Source organism: Zootoca vivipara, chromosome 15, assembly GCF_965207765.1.
Source record: "Zootoca vivipara chromosome 15, rZooViv2.hap1.1, whole genome shotgun sequence".
Classification (NCBI taxonomy): Eukaryota; Metazoa; Chordata; class Lepidosauria; order Squamata; family Lacertidae; genus Zootoca; species Zootoca vivipara.
This window is the reverse complement of record NC_142598.1, coordinates 5,220,671-5,237,021: the sequence shown is the minus strand read 5'-3', so window position 1 is coordinate 5,237,021 and position 16,351 is coordinate 5,220,671. Positions and strand designations below refer to the sequence as shown.

Genomic DNA, 16,351 nt, shown 5'->3' with positions numbered 1-16,351 from the left:
ACCTGGCAGACAGGAAAAACAATAACATTCAAATTTCTGTTGTAGATCCATAGCTGTCAAGTTTTCCCTTTTCTCGCGAGGAAGCCTATTCAGCATAAGGGAATTTCCCTTTAAAAAAGGGGAGAACTTGACAGCTATGTATAGACTGCCTTTTCTGTGATGTAGGTATGATGTATCTGGGGAGTAGTCAGGATTGCAGGAGTAAAGACTCCTCAGTCTTGTCTGGATATGCTGTTATTTATATAATAAACCATTCTTTATCATCTACATTCCACTTTCCAGCAAACAAAGTGCTCTAAAATTCCAATCTCTTTAAAATGTCAGACTGAGAGATAATGCCTTCCCCCAGGATACCAAGCAAACCTTGAATCTGGAATTTCCCCTTTTATTGCCCACCTCCAAAATTAACACACTGCCTGTCCTTTAGACTGCACAGTGAGAAAGACAATGTTGCTCTTGTCTATTACCGGTATGAAAACACTTCTTTTCCCTAACCTTGTTGTTTTAGGGAGATCTGTCAATAGAGATCTCACAGAAATGAAACCTATTTCATGAACAGGAAAACAACCATGTTGAGCAAATAGATGTTTTGCAAGACAAAATATTGCCTATGACACCACTAAAGAGTAGCAAAGCAGCACTAGGTTAATCTGCTGTGAAACTTCACTCACATGCTTCCCTGCAGGGTCAAGGTCCTGATAAGACTAGCTCTGGTACTTTCTTGGAGATGCCTGCTATGGAACAGCACTGTTTGGCTACTTCATGTGATATCACTAAGCCTGCACCTCAAAGCAAGTTTTCAAAATCTCTCTCACCAACAAAGGAGCACAAGCGAATAACAGAACCAGCACATTCAATGCTGACACTGAACATACCAAGAAAAAAAGAAAGAAACATCGACACCCCATTCTCCCTAATGTCTCAGCAATCAAGATTAATGTGTAAAAACGATACATGGAAAAATCTGAGACATTGTACTACCTTTGTAAACCAATAAAATCCTTAAAAAAAAAATAGGGATGGGGACTTCCAGTTAATACAATGCTGTATTCTATGTGGAATCACCGTTTAACTCTGCTTTCAGGTAACACTAAATCAGTAACGCTAAATTCAGTAACACTAAATCACCCTAGTGAGGAAGCAACGGTTCTGAGAAACACAGGGAGAAAGAGACATGTTTCTTTTGACATCTGGTCCTGCCCTTAGTCACTAACGTTATGCTACACCAGCTCTGCAAAACATAGCATCTCTTCTGTGCTGTTCCTGTTCAGTAGTTAGCACCTCTAGGAACTGGGATGGGATAGAAATAGGCTGACCCCATGGAATCAAGCCAGAGTTCCCAGTGGGCACAGTGAAGGTTTATTCTCCTCCGTCCAAGCAGCAAACACCAACACTTTGCCAGCATATTCTAATTAAAAAAACAACCACTTGGACGTACCTTTCCAGTAGTTTGCCCACACTGTTGCTTTTGGAACTGCAAATCTTAAAGATTATTCTGTTGATTATGATGGCAATAATATATTTCCCTTTAGCCTTGCAAGATCAAAGAGATCTGTCAGTCTTTTTTCCAGGTCTATTTTTAGCGAGTTATTCCATGTCATAATTTCTTATGCAGGGCGGTTGGATAAAAGTTACCCACAGGGCATCTAGACCACCTCCTGCTTTTGGACAATCTCCGTTCATTTAAATTGAGCTTGTGCATGGAGTCCATTGTTTACAATATGACTTTGTTGAGTTGTCTGAAGAAGGAAGTGCAGCAGAAATATATTAGTACAGTCGTACCTCGGGTTACGAACACCTCGGTTTGCGAACAGTAGAACCTTTTTCATCCATTATGCTAAGTAAACTTTAGTATAGATAATTACCTGGGGACTTTTGATATGACAAAGGCACTTCTCATGTTGCTTGTGAACCTCTTAAATTGTTTGCAGCTTGGCCCGGGGTGGCCCAATAATTGCAATTCCTAAGCCGAAAAATGCAAATGGCACCCCATCTCACCAATTAAAATGATGAACAACCTACCAGGGATTTCTCTTGCGCAAGCCTTGTTGAAATTGAGGAATGGCTGTAGCTCAGTAGCAGAGCATCTGTTTTGCATGCAGAAGGTCCCAGATTCATTCCTGACATCTCCAAGCAGGGCTATCCGAAAGCCCAGAGAGCCTTTGCCAGTCAGTTTAGACAATTCTCAGCTGGAACCGCCAGTGCTCTGACTTGGTCTAAGGCAGCTTTCTATAGTTGTTCCTCTCAACAAGTGCTCTACTGTGTTCTTGTGCAGCTGCCATTCATTTCAATGGGCCTCAAAGTGGAAAGCACCCTAGCAAATTATTATCCATCATCAGATCTGCCTGTCTGCTACTCTAAAAAGTGTCCACGCAATCTATCTAAAGCAAGGATGGAGAAGATGCAGCTTTCCAGATGTTGTTGGACTCCTAACACAAATAATCTTGGACCCTTGTCTCTGCTGGCTAGGGCTGATGGGAACAGGAGTCCAACAATATTTGAAGGGCAACAATATTTGAAGGGCAGCAACATTTGAAATGCAAATGTTCTGCATTTAAAGCAACCAACACAACTTGCCTCATGTTCAGCTGGTCATGGAGCAAGATGGCTCCTTCCAAACTTAGCAATAGAGCAGCAGAGATCATGTCCTCCTTTGCAGAGACATTTAAATATCCAGAGTTCTGCAAGAACAGCCACATGCCGCGAAAGATATGCTGACTGCGTAGGTGGCTTTTAAAATGGATTAAGGCAGTGATGGGCAACCTTTCGAGCTTGGTGTGTCAAAATTCGCCAAAAAACCGAGCATAACTCGGGTGGTGTGTCACTTTGAGAAAAAAAACCATAATTTCACGATATTTATAGTTTAAATAACAAAAATGTATAATTGTAATATATAACTGTATTTAATAAACCAAAAACTAATTATTTAACCAAACCAAACCCCAAACCCCTTATTTATCACAAAGTGCCCAGAGTTGTTGAGCTGTTTGGGGGGAGCTGCTAACCAAAGTTTTGGAGGTTTTTTGGGGGGGTGCAAAAGTTGCTTTGCTTTTAGGGGGAGAGCACAGAAATTAATGACGAATAATACCTTCACTGGAACTAACACGCAGCACCGACATAGTCTGCCAAAGTGCCAAAAAACCCAGCACAGAACGCGTTAAAAAACCAACCTCTGGCTTCCAGCAACAGCGGAGACAAGCTGTAGCGGAGACAAGCTGTAGGAGGAACAGGAGAACAAATGGGGGGTGGGGACAACAACAACAGCGCGAATGGGCCAATGGGGTGCGTGCCAGCAGTGAGGGCTCTGCGTGTCACGTCTGACACATGTCTCATAGGTTCGCCATCACTGGATTAAGGAAGTAAATGTAATGGAAGCCATGGCTAGGAATGATAGTGTGGTACATCTTTGAATAAAAACAATAGGTGACAGCCATCTTCTGATCCAGCAAATGTGCATATCAGATAGACAGAGAGAGGTATTTGTGGGCAAATTATGTGAAATGTGCAAGAGCTAACAAAAGAAGGATGTTAGGACATGAGTATAAAATAGGAGTTACCTGTATGAAATCAAAAGTGCTCGTGAAGAACCAAGAGAAGTGGGAAGTCCTGGGTTTCCCTCTATTTTTCCCTGCCCTCATTCCATAATCTAACCACTACAGGTCGACATGCTTGTTTATCCCACACACTAGGCAGTAGAAATTTAGGCATTTTGAGTTTTGTTTTTTTAAAATATATATATATTTGTGCTTTTACAATAAATCAGTACATCCATTTCACAATATTCTTCATTATCCTTCTACATTGTTCAACTTCCCCGCACTTCCCTCCATGGGTTCCCTTTTACTCTTAGTTGTGCTACATATCCTTCCACACCTTCTAACTGATTTAGCTGCTCTTCATAACTCTGCTCCTCCTTGGAGATTTATATAACTCTTACAATTCTTTAAATTATTCTTCATAATTCCGAAGTTTTCTAACTCCTTTCTTATAGTGTATTCATCCTGGTTTCTTATCTCAGCTTTTCTTACTAAATCCTTTTTCTTTATCCTTTTTAAATATCTCATTCCTTTGATGGTACTGAAACCAGTCATTGATCCAATCTTGTATGTCTTCTCTCTTTTTTAGTATTGGTTGGCCTTCTTTGAATTCTATAATATCTTTATAAGTACCCTGATTTCCTGCCTCATAATAAATTTTTAGATCAAGAAGGCTGAATCCCCCCCTCTCTTGCATCTGTTAAATTTTTGAATTTAATATGTAATATGTAGCCTTTTCCCTTGCCATATGAATTTCAGCATACAGGATTAGGTTTTAATTTTTTAAAGCAAGCATAGTTGCTAATCACTGGTATTGTTTGAAAGAGGAACATCATTTTAGGTAGGACATTCATTTTGATTGTTGATTTTCTTCCCAACAATGATAGGTTCATAAGTTCATTATTCCCCATCTCTCCATATCTTTTTAAATTTCATTCCAGTTTTTGGTATGGTTATCATGAAAAATATTTAAGTTTGTAGTTGAAATCCATATTCCCAAGTATTTTACCTTCTTCACTATTTAAATCTCCGATATGGCTTCTATTGTTTCTTTGGTTTGGGGATCTAAATTTTTCATTAACATCTTCATTTTTCCTTTGTTGATATAGAAACCTGCTAAGCTTCCAAAATTTGTTATAGTTTCCAGGGCTTTGGGTACACTCTCCTAGTGGATTTTCTAAGGTTAGGACCACTTCAACAGCAAAAGCTCTTAGTTTATAATTCCATTGTCCTACTCAAATTCCTCAAATTTCTGTATTTTCATGTATATTTCTTGCCAGGACTTCCAACGCTAAGATAAATGGTAAAGGCGATAAGGGGCATTCTTGTATTTTGGGTTTTTTGCTTCATTGCAAGGAGGAAGGTTTGCTTCTTTCAAAAATCAGAGGATTAGATGAGGACCAAAAGGAACGGTGTAAATTCACTAAGATCCACGCATTGAGGAAATATTTCCCTTCCTTCCACACATCCAATGAACTGGGGAGTTTTCTGTTCCTCTGTTTAGGAAGCTTTGGCCTATTTTTGGTTTCTTCTCTGCCAAGGAACACTTTAGCAGGTACAAGTAGCAACACTAGTCACTTTGCAGTAACCTTCTTCTGTCCCCTTGGCGATCTGGACCCATCGTCTATTTACGCAGCATATTTGTGGTCTGTTTATTTTTTTTCCAGAGCCCTCATCAAGTGCTGAAAACAGGACACGGGCTCTTCAGAATATTTTGTTTTCATTTCATCTTATGGAGTAGCGAGTGAAACTGGCCACCCTCCAGTCTTGGATGCATGGACAATCAAGGCTTGTATCAGGATGAATGCTACATTTATAGGTCCTTTTTTAGGAAAAAAGAAAAAAGAAAAAAGAAACCTAAGTTTTAAAAGCACGAATGAAGGAGATGCCAAGGAGGCGTTCTCATCCACAAAGCCTTCCGCAAAGACGAGGCAGAACTTTCATGCCATTCACCAGCACCATGGAGCGGCTCCTGGGATATTCTTTCTGCCTCTTCCTGATCCTGTCACCTTTATGTAGCACAGGGCACCCTATTCAAATCCACATACCTTCTCACGAGGTAAGTCCTGCTGGGAGCAAGACAAATGTAAGGGTGAAATGATGCTTGGCTGTTTTTTGTTTTGTTTTATGGAAAGAGGACTACTGAGCGGTCAGGTCAGCTGGAGGCAGCAGTGCCAAATAGTTCAAGAGCAGTGGAAAGGTTGAATAGAAATATTCCCGAGTTCTTCTCCTGCCTTTGAAAAATCAATGGGTTTCCAAAGGTGGAGAAGGGAGGGGAGGAAACACTAGTGAAGTGTTCTCTTTTCGGATCACGTTGCCTAGGATTGTGCAATGCAGAATAGGCAAGTGGGTGTTGGAAGTAGTAGGTGAAGTAGGATGCTAACATTAGGGTTATGCAGAACTCCTTACTGGGCAGAATAAAGAGTCTCTCTCTCTCTACAGACAGACTGCAAAGCTGGGTAACAGCTTATTTCCAAGTGTATTTCTTCAGCGTGTATCTGAAGAAGTGTGCATGCACAGGAAAGCTCATACCAAAATAAAAAAACTTAGTTGGTCTCTAAGGTGCTGCTGGAAGGATTTTTAAAATTTTGTTTCGACCACGTCAGACCAACACGGCTACCTACCTGTAACTAGCTTATTTCCATTCTGCTAGATCAGGCACGTCCAACAGGTAGATCGTGATCTACCAGTAGATCACTGGACGTCTGTGGTAGATCACTGGTAGATCACTGGCTCCCCCCAAAGAAGCTCAACAACTTTGGTTCCCCTAAAAATGCTCAACGTTTTAGCCTTCACCCCCAAAAACAGGGCTTTCCTCCCACCTCAGAAAAGCTCAACAACTTGACCTGAACCCCTAAAAATGGGGCTTTCCTCCTCCCTAGAAAGCTTCACAACTTTGACCTGAACCCCCCAAAGGGGGTAGATCACTGCCAGTTTTTAACTCTGTGAGTAGATCGCAGTCTCTTCAGAGTTGGCCACCCCTGTGCTAGATGAAGAGTTCTGAATGACTCAAAATATTGCATACTCTTCTTCCAACAGAGTCTGGTATTCCCTCATCTATTTTGTGTTCCTTATCTAATGGGACCAAAAACAGTACCATCTTGACATCAAGCAGAAATACAGAGATGCCATGATTTTCCATCTCTTCCTCCCACCCAGGAATATTCGTTTTTAGTTAATTAGTAATTGAGGAGCTGCCCATTAACTCTGACCAGCTGTAGAAGGGGGGAGCTACGTGCTGTCTGAAGTATTTCTCATGCACCCTAGTACTGGACCTTGATTGTTGTAGCTGAGAGGAATCAGAGTCCCTATTTGGTACGTAATTCCAGGCAGTCACCATCAGTGCGATATCTTGGTCCAAATCCAGGCCATGGCAGCTGCGACTTATTTCCATCCAAACTTTGATAGACCAAAAGCCACAGCAGGTGCAATCCATGAATGGCAAGATTTGAGAACAAGCATTAAAAAGTGGTTAGTGTCCTAGAACATTTTTTACCACATGAAGCAGTGCTTGCAATGAAACAAATTAGGAAAAGTTGTCTCCTCTAATATCACATCTTCTGCTGTTTTTTACTTCTTAAGATCATGGTTAAATTAACTGGACCTCCAATGTTAATTTTAATGCTTCTCACTTCAGCTCTTTCTAACTACAGAGAAACTGTTTGAAAAAATAAAACATTACTAAATATATATATGTATTTCAGATCCATGTAGACTTGGCAGTGCTGCCCTAGAATGATGTGATTTACCCTATATCATAAAATCAAGGAAGATATGGGAAAGGTTTTGTGTTCTCATCAGAGCAGGAAACAATATTTCTGGCACAAGATTCTTGTGAAGATCTTGTCTGTGGCTGAATCTTTTAAAAAATCAGATGACAGGATGTCCACACAGATAACCAACCTATAAAGTTCCCATCAAAACAAACACATCAGGTCAATATAATTTATGATTAATGAATAAGTTTCAATTTATTTTATGATACCCCCCATGTTTTAAAAAAATAACTTGATTTGTATCTAATGAAAAATCAAAATGCTAAGGAGTTTCATCCCTGCCTGATGTCCTTCCTCCCGCTCTCATTATCCGGCAAGTCATGCGGGGTTGGGGCCTCAGCGGTGGCAGCCCCTCCTCCTCTTTGCCCATTCTCCAGCAGCTGTCACAAGCTGCCCAAGGAAGGCGGCCAGCAGCAGTGGCGACGGAGAGGCCATGGAGAGGTTGCCGCCGCCTGAGACAAGCGTCATCCTCCTCCCTGAGTTTGGCGGTGGCAGCACTGGCAGGGGGGAAAGGGACATTCCAGGATCAAATCAGAAGCCAGGATGGCTTTTGTAATTCCCGGACTGTCCCTGGAAAATCGAGATACTTGGAGGGTTTGCTAGTCATCCTGGATGGGGCTTATGGGAGTGGTAGTCACAACACATTGACTATCGATAATTTATTTTAAGCATTTGTGCCCCACTCTTCAGCTGAAAACATTCCCAGAACTACATACAGGTCAATAAAGAGAAAAGCAGTCCTTACAGGCTTACAATCTCAGCTACTCTCAGCAGCAGCTCTTCAAGGCCCATGGCTGAGCTTTTACCCAACTGTGCTACATGGTTGTCTTTTAAGTGGAGATGGTAAGCCAAACTTGAGCCCAGGAGAACCACAGGCACTGCCTCCAAGCTTTTGTTTCCTTGATATTTGGGGAGGTGGGCTGAGCAAGTGAGCTGGAGACATCGTGGATGCTAAAGTGGGGTGTGAGTCCCATTAGGAGTCACAATAATTTAAATCAGAACAAACTATTTACTTGTGGAAATGCATGATTTATTCTTGGAACCCAAGGCCTATGCGTGCTGAATCTCCACTCGGAATAAATGGCTATTTGTTTTAAGTAGGCACAGATCATAACACTTTTTTCCTGAGCTTGCAATCTTCAAAGGGGAAAGTAGTTGCATGTTTGGAAAGAAATGGCTGGCTGAGCAATGCAAAACAAAGTTGGTAGAACTGGAAAGGTCACCTGTGGTGGGGATGGCGTGACCTGAAAGGAAGCAGGCAGTTCAGTGGATTCCCTGAGGTAAAGCTTGCCTGACTTTCAGATGCTTAAGGAGTATAAATTTTATGGACTCTTTGAAGGCACCTGGCAATATGAATTAGGAATATACAGAAGACAGAATGAAGAAATATGAAGGAAATTGTCAATTAGCCAATGAGTCAAAACACACACAAACTGGTCATTTTGGCACACCCCTAGAACCTAAAGTTTTGTAGATTCCAATGAGAGGCCACGGGGCTCCAAGATTTGTGCAAAAGAGGGAATTTCAGCAGGCCTCCATTATTGACTGCTGAGAACTGGCTAGAACTGGTGTAAGCACAGTGCTTGCTGAAAACTGTACCTGATAAAAGAAGGGTAGATGACTCTCTTTCACTATAACATGGCGGAAATAAATGTCTGTGTCTCCACATCCCCAGCCACAGTCCAGTTGACTGAAATCAGACAAATTTTCATTGTAAACAGATTTTATAACCAAGGCTTTCAAAGGAAACTACATATTCCTGTAAAACAGACTGACTCTGTGGTTTGGCAGGTTGTAATCTGGAGGAAATGGTGTTACTTTTTGCTGTTGTTAATGAGGTCTGGTCTTTCTTGAAGACTGAAGCTCACAGTCTGGGAATTCTCCTAAGCACATATGAAATGTAAGAGTCCTGCCCTGAATTTGACCAAACTCTTATCTGTTGCTGTTTAGTCGTGTCCGACTCTTCGTGACCCCATGGACCAGAGCACGCCAGGCACTCCTGTCTTCCACTGCCTCCCGCAGTTTGGTCAAACTCATGTTTGTAGCTTTGAGAACACTGTCCAACCATCTCGTCCTCTGTCGTCCCCTTCTCCTAGTGCCCTCCATCTTTTCCAACATCAGGGTCTTTTCCAGGGAGTCTTCTCTTCTCATGAGGTGGCCAAGGTATTGGAGCCTCAGCTTCAGGATCTGTCCTTCCAGTGAGCACTTGTTTCCCACAGTGGCCAATCGGATGTCCATGCAACGTCCGCAAGCAGAAAGAAAGGCACACCCTGGATCCATAACTACCTGGATCCATAACTACGCTTGCAGCTCAAGCTCTTTCTTTATTTTATTTTTTTGATTAAAAATAAACTTTATTGAGATTCAAATTAAAATGAACACACACATAAACTCATACACACACTTGAAATAATAATGAAAACATACAAAATCATATAAAATAAGAGATCTGAAATTAACAATATTAACAGTAAAAAATATAAATTGAAAATTAAATTCATACATTCAACTTAAATCCAACTCAAATTGCAATACTCGTAACTCTAAAAGAATTACGAGTAAAAGCAAGGGGAAAAAAGAAAAAAGAAGAAAAGATGAAGAATAAAATACGAACAAAAATTATTCAGTCATTCAAACCCAAAATTATTATAGTCATAATATTCCAAGTACACTCCTCCTATAATCTCCTTTAATTATTTCCCTTTATCTCCTCCCCTCCTATTTGACTTCCACTCATCTCTCTCTCAGGTTCATCGGATACTATATTACGGTGCTGCTACCCCATATTTAAACTAATATATACCCTTAAATGTCCTATATGTAGAAATTCATCATCTATCGACTTTCTCAACTTAAAATAAATCTGAGCTATTCAATACGAGATGCAGCTCAAGTTCTTTCAACCACATTCATCCAGTGACAGCTAGTACATTCTCTTCCACATTTCCATTTAGTAATCATTCCAGTATTTGGAAGACACTTGAAACAGTTTTGCTTTGGGAAACTGTTTGGGGATAGCAACCCATGCAGTTGCTTGGAATTTAGTTTGATCCAGCACATTCACTTTTCCATTTGAAATAACAAACTCTTTTTGTTTTCTTCCACAGAGGTCTACACGCCAAGTGAAGACCCCCAAAACAGAGGTAGGTGATCATGTTGGATTACCAGTTTATTTATTATTGATCGACCATCCTTTTTTTTTTTACCACAGTCATGTCAGTGCAAGGTTTGTTATGCAAAGGTAGCAGAAAGAGGTGTTAGAATAGATTGTGTTGCTTTGTCTGCAGCTGGGGGCGCCATTTTGAAATTTTAAACAAACCCCAAATTTAAAACAAACAAACAAACAGTTACCTGCAACAGGAGGTAACAACTGGGATGGGGGAGATTCTGCCCCAGTTTATGCCTTGCTGCTGTGCAATGGTACCTGTTGTGACGTGGGGTTCGTGATTTCAGCTCTCTTGACATAATATGCTGGAGACAGTTCTCTAGTAACACTTCTTTATTAAAGCAAACAAGACTGAGCTCTGAGGAGAGGAAAGCTACAATTATAGGGACAGGGGACTACATTTTGGAGGGAACAATATCAGGCAATCACAGTGCTGCCTTTTGGAGGAAACCAATAAGACAGAGGATCCAAATACAGCAGCTTAAATGAATCAATAGTAGCTGTACCTTCTGGAACCAAAAGGCAGTTACGTACTTTACCCTAATGCAAATACAGACAATAGTGATACAGATATAAAATCCTTTGACTCAATACACAACAGTACCTACAGGATTTTTTTCCCAGGGTGGGAGGCAGGCAAAGTAAAGCACATGAAGTGGATAGGAGGGTAGTTTCTCATCAATACATAGAGAGAAGAAAAGCTCCTGTTCATTGCGCCTTGTATCTCAAGTTCTACAAATGTTAGAAATTTAAGGTGGTTTTCAACTAAGGGCTTGTCCACACTTCCTCTTGTCCTGGCGCTTTCCCCTGGGAAAACCCACTGCTTACTGCTGAATTGGAACAAATGTCAATTGTTTTTTTTCTGTGGATTGACATTAGTTCTGATTGAAACAATGGGTTTTCCAGGACAAATGAAAAAAGCATTATTTGGCTGACGAACTGCACCACAAAATTCTTTGCTTGCTTGCTTGCTTGCTTGTTTATTCAGTTTTCAGATCAAAGTTTTACAATCACATTTCCAATATACTGTACAACAAAAAGCAAGATTCCAAATAATCTCCCTTTGTGTGTCCTATTGTTAATCATTTCCTCCTGCATCTTTTATGACAATCCAAATCTTTTACATCTCCATTATGTCCAAAATTCACCATTGAACTACAAGTGTTATTCCAATCCTACTAACAGTTTTAACTGTTTACAATGGTTTTTAAGATAAATTATAAATTTCCCCCATTCCTTATTAAAATTTGGGTCTTCCTGATTTCTGATTCTCCGGTCACTTTTGCCAATTCGGCATAATCCATCAACTTAATCTGCCATTCTTCTCTGGTAGGGACTTTATCTTCTTTCCATCTCTGGGCCAATAACATCCGCGCAGCCGTAGCCGCATACATAAATAGTCTTTTCTGCTCCCTTGGGATTTCGGCATAGCACCTAGAGTGTTGGACTATGACCTGAGGGACCAGGGTTTGAATCCCCACTCAGCCATGAAGCTCACTGGGAGACCTTGAGCCAGTCACCATCTCGTTGCCTAACCTACCTCACAGGGTTGTTGTGGGGATGGAATGGGGAGGGGGAGAACCACATACATCACCTTGAGCTCCTTGGAAGAAAAGGTGCTATATAAATGTAACAATAAAATAAAATAAATAGAGGCTAGCATCTTGAGTAGGGACCCAGGTGGCGCTGTGGGTTAATCCACAGAGTCTAGGGCTTGCTGATCAGAAGGTCGGCGGTTCGAATCCCTGCAGCGGGGTGAGCTCCCGTTGCTCGGTCCCAGCTCCTGCCCACCTAGCAGTTCGAAAGCACATCAAAGTGCAAGTAGATAAATAGGTACCACTCCGGCGGGAAGGTAAGCGGCGTTTCCGTGCGCTGCTCTGGTTCGCCAGAAGCAGCTTTGTCATGCTGGCCACATGACCCAGAAGCTGTATGCAGACAAACGCTGGCTCCCTCGGCCTATAGAGCGAGATGAGCGCCGCAACCCCAGAGTCGGACACGACTGGACCTGATGTTCAGGGGCCCCTTTACCTTTACCTTTAGCATCTTGAGTGGTTGTAGACTGACTGATTGACAGGTGGAATCCAGCAAGGTTTCTTTTTAGGGAAAACAAACACATATCTGTATAGACCTCAAATGACCATGCATTAAAAAAATTAATTTACCATATATATTTGGGTCATGTAGAGTATGTATATCCATAGGATTGGATCCAATGAAGTTGTCTCTCTCCTTTCCCTGTGCACCTCCCCAAATCTGTTCTGGGGTTTCTCCTTCTGAGAAGATTGAGGGCCACTAGGGGGGCATACACACAGGGAGAGAGAGTGGATATCTCATTGCATAGGCAGAAGTCCTGGTTTTTTTTTAGTTTTTTTTTAATTTATTATTTATACCCCGCCCATCTGGCCGGGTTCCCCCAGCCACTCTGGGCGGCTTCCAACAAAACAGAAATTCTAAAATACAGAGATCCATCAAACATTAAAATACAGAAATCCATCAAACATTAAAAGCTTCCCTAAACAGGGCTGCCTTGAGATGCCTTCTAAAGGTCTGGTAATTGTTGTTCTCTTTGACCTCTAGTGGGAGGGCATTCCACAGGGTGGGTGCCACTACCGAGAAGGCCCTCTGCCTGGTTCCCTGTAACTTGGCTTCTCGTAGTGAGGGAACCGCCAGAAGGCCCTCGGAGCTGGACCTCAGTGTCCGGGCAGAACGATGGGGGTGGAGACGCTCCTTCAGGTATACCGGACCGAGGCCGTTTAGGGCTTTAAAGGTCAACACCAACACTTTGAATTGTGCTCGGAAACGTACTGGGAGCCAATGTAGGTCTTTCAGGACCGGTGTTATGTGGTCTCGGCGGCCGCTCCCAGTCACCAGTCTAGCTGCCGCATTCTGGATTAGTTGTAGTTTCCGGGTCACCTTCAAAGGTAGCCCCACGTAGAGCGCATTGCAGTAGTCCAAGCGAGAGATAACTAGAGCATGCACCACTCTGGAGAGACAGTCAGTGGGCAGGTAGGGACTCAGCCTGCGTACCAGATGGAGCTGATAAACAGCTGTCTTGGACACAGAGTTGACCTGTGCCTCCATGGACAGCTGTGAGTCTAAGATGACTCCCAGGCTGCGCACCTGGTCTTTCAGGGGCACAGTTACCCCATTCAGGACCAGGGAGTCCTCCACACCCGCCCGCCTCCTGTCCCCCACAAACAGTACTTCTGTCTTGTCAGGATTCAATCTCAATCTGTTAGCCGCCATCCATCCTCCAACCGCCTCCAAGCACTCACACAGGACCTTCACCGCCTTCACTGGTTCTGATTTAAAAGAGAGGTAGAGCTGGGTATCATCAGCATACTGATGGACACCCAGCCCAAACCCCCTGATGATCTCTCCCAGCGGCTGCATATAGATGTTAAAAAGCATGGGGGAGAGGACAGAACCCTGAGGCACCCCACAAGTGAGAGCCCAGGGGTCTGAACACTCATCCCCCACCACCACTTTCTGAACACGGCCCAGGAGGAAGGAGCGGAACCACTGCATGACAGTGCCCCCAGCTCCCAAACCCTCTAGACGATCCAGAAGGATGTTATGGTCGATGGTGTCAAAAGCCGCTGAGAGATCCAGCAGAACAAGGAAACAGCTCTTACCTTTGTCCCTAGCCCGCCGGAGATCATCGACCAGTGCGACCAAGGCAGTTTCAGTCCCATGGTGAGGCCTGAATCCTGACTGGAAGGGATCCAAATGGTCCGCTTCTTCCAGGCGTGCCTGAAGTTGTTCAGCAACCACTCGCTCAATCACCTTGCCCAAGAATGGAAGATTTGAGACTGGGCGATAGTTGGCCATATTGGCCGGATCTAAAGATGGTTTTTTAAGAAGCGGTTTAATAACCGCCTCTTTCAGCGGGTCTGGGAAGGCTCCTTCATGGAGAGAAGCATTTACCAACCCGCGAAGCCCATCGCCCAGCCCTTCCTGGCTAGCTTTTATAAGCCAGGATGGGCAAGGATCAAGGAGACAGGTGGTTGGTTTCACTCGTCGAAGCAGCCTGTCCACATCCTCGGAGGTAACAGATTGAAATTGATCCCACAAAACTTGACTAGACAGGACTCTAGCACTCCCCCGCCCCGGCCCTGCTCCCACGGTGGAGTCTACCTCTTCCCGAATCTGAGCGACTTTATCTGCAAAAAACTTTGCAAAATCATTGCAGGAGATCATGTGGCCCGTACTGGGCCCGGATGGAGCAGGTGGTTCCGCTAAATTGCGAACCACCTGGAAGAGTCTCCTGCTGCTGTTTTCTGCAGATGCGATGGAGACGGTGAAGAAGGTCCTCTTCGCTGTCGCCATTGCCACTTGGTAGGCTCGAAGTTGAGCTCTAGCCCGTGTCCGGTCTGATTCAAAATGAGTTTTCCGCCACCGGCGCTCTAGCCGTCTCAACGACTGTTTCATCGCCCTCAGCGCCGGGGAAAACCACGGGGCTGTCCGGGCTCCATGCAATCTGAGAGGGCGCTTCGGAGCCAGACAGTCAATAGCGCTGGTTAACTCCGCATTCCAGCGGGCCACCAGGGAATCAGCTGAAAGGCCATCGACATGGGATAAAACATCCCCTACCACTCTCTGGAAGCCAATTGGATCCATTAAGTAGCGGGGGCGGACCATCCGAATCGGTCCCACCTCCCTGCAGAGGGGAAGGGTTGCGGAGAAGTCCAGTTGCACCAGAAAGTGATCTGACCATGGCACTTCTTTTGTTTCGCTTTTACTTAATGTCAGATCACCAACATCCATAGAGGTGAACACCAAGTCCAAGGCATGTCCGCGGCTATGAGTTGGGCCAGACTTATTCAGGGACAGCCCCATGGTGGCCATGCTTTCCACGAAGTCCCGAGCGGCTCCTTGTAAGGTCGTGTCGGCATGGATGTTAAAATCCCCTAAGACAACCAAGCTAGGTGTCTCCAGGAGCACATCCGACACGACCTGAAGCAGCTCGGGCAGGGAATCCTTGGTGCAGCGGGGAGGTCGGTACACCAAAAGGAATCCTGTACTGCCCCTATTGCCCAACTTCCAGAACATGCACTCAGAAAACTCCGTCTTACCAATAGGACGCCTGGTGCAAACTAATGACTTCCTAAAAATCACTGCAACCCCCCCCTCCCCGCCCAGATGGCCTGGGTTGCTGTGCATAAGAGAAACCTGGTGGACAAGCAGCGCCAAGAACGGGCCCATCGGCTTCATCCAACCAGGTCTCTGTCACACATGCCAGGTCAAATCCTCCATCCACAATCAGGTCGTGAATGGCAGTGGTCTTATTCATCATCGACCTGGCATTGCACAGCAGCACCTTCAGGTCATGTGGGTATCCCTTGCTGATTCCAATATCCGTCCGGTCAGGACCAGACCCGGAGGCAGGGATAGTCCCCAGACAACGACTAAGTCTGCCTCCTCGGTAATGACATGGTCTGGTCTTAGCGTAACTCCTCCTCCTACCCGTGACCACTGAGATCGGTTGTCCCAGTGCATCACCCCCTGTGGAATCTGCCCCAGCCATTTTGCTTGCTGGGACCCCCTCCCGGGCAGCCCTGACCCCTCCCCTTAAAAACAAAATAAAACCTCTGTAAAAACAGCAAAGAACAGAACAAAAGAAAAACACAAAAAACACAATAAAACAATAAAACCAAAAACAATAAAAATTACAAATACACTAAAATTTAACAGATTCCCACACCCGACTAAAAATCCCTCCCTAAAACCTATGTAAATCAAAAAATACAGTAAAACAATACAAAGACAGAAAATTACAAACTAAAATTGACCCCTCCCCTTAAAATCAAATTTAAAACCAATACAGAAAACAAACTAATGCAATAAAACAATATAAACAAAGACGGATACAA

General features: G+C 43.6%; 1 protein-coding gene across 1 annotated transcript in view; it reads left to right on the top strand.

Annotated features, from left to right (window-relative positions):
* Nucleotides 1-5,397: 5,397 nt before the first annotated feature.
* The window catches only part of ITIH6 (inter-alpha-trypsin inhibitor heavy chain family member 6), a 33,097-nt gene continuing 22,143 nt past the window's right edge, over nt 5,398-16,351 (top strand). Inside the window, exons 1-2 of the mRNA XM_088658637.1 lie at nt 5,398-5,595; nt 10,420-10,455. Of these exons, the coding sequence (XP_088514763.1) occupies nt 5,413-5,595; nt 10,420-10,455 (219 nt within the window). The 5' untranslated portion in view covers nt 5,398-5,412. The remainder of the gene's footprint in view (nt 5,596-10,419; nt 10,456-16,351) is intronic.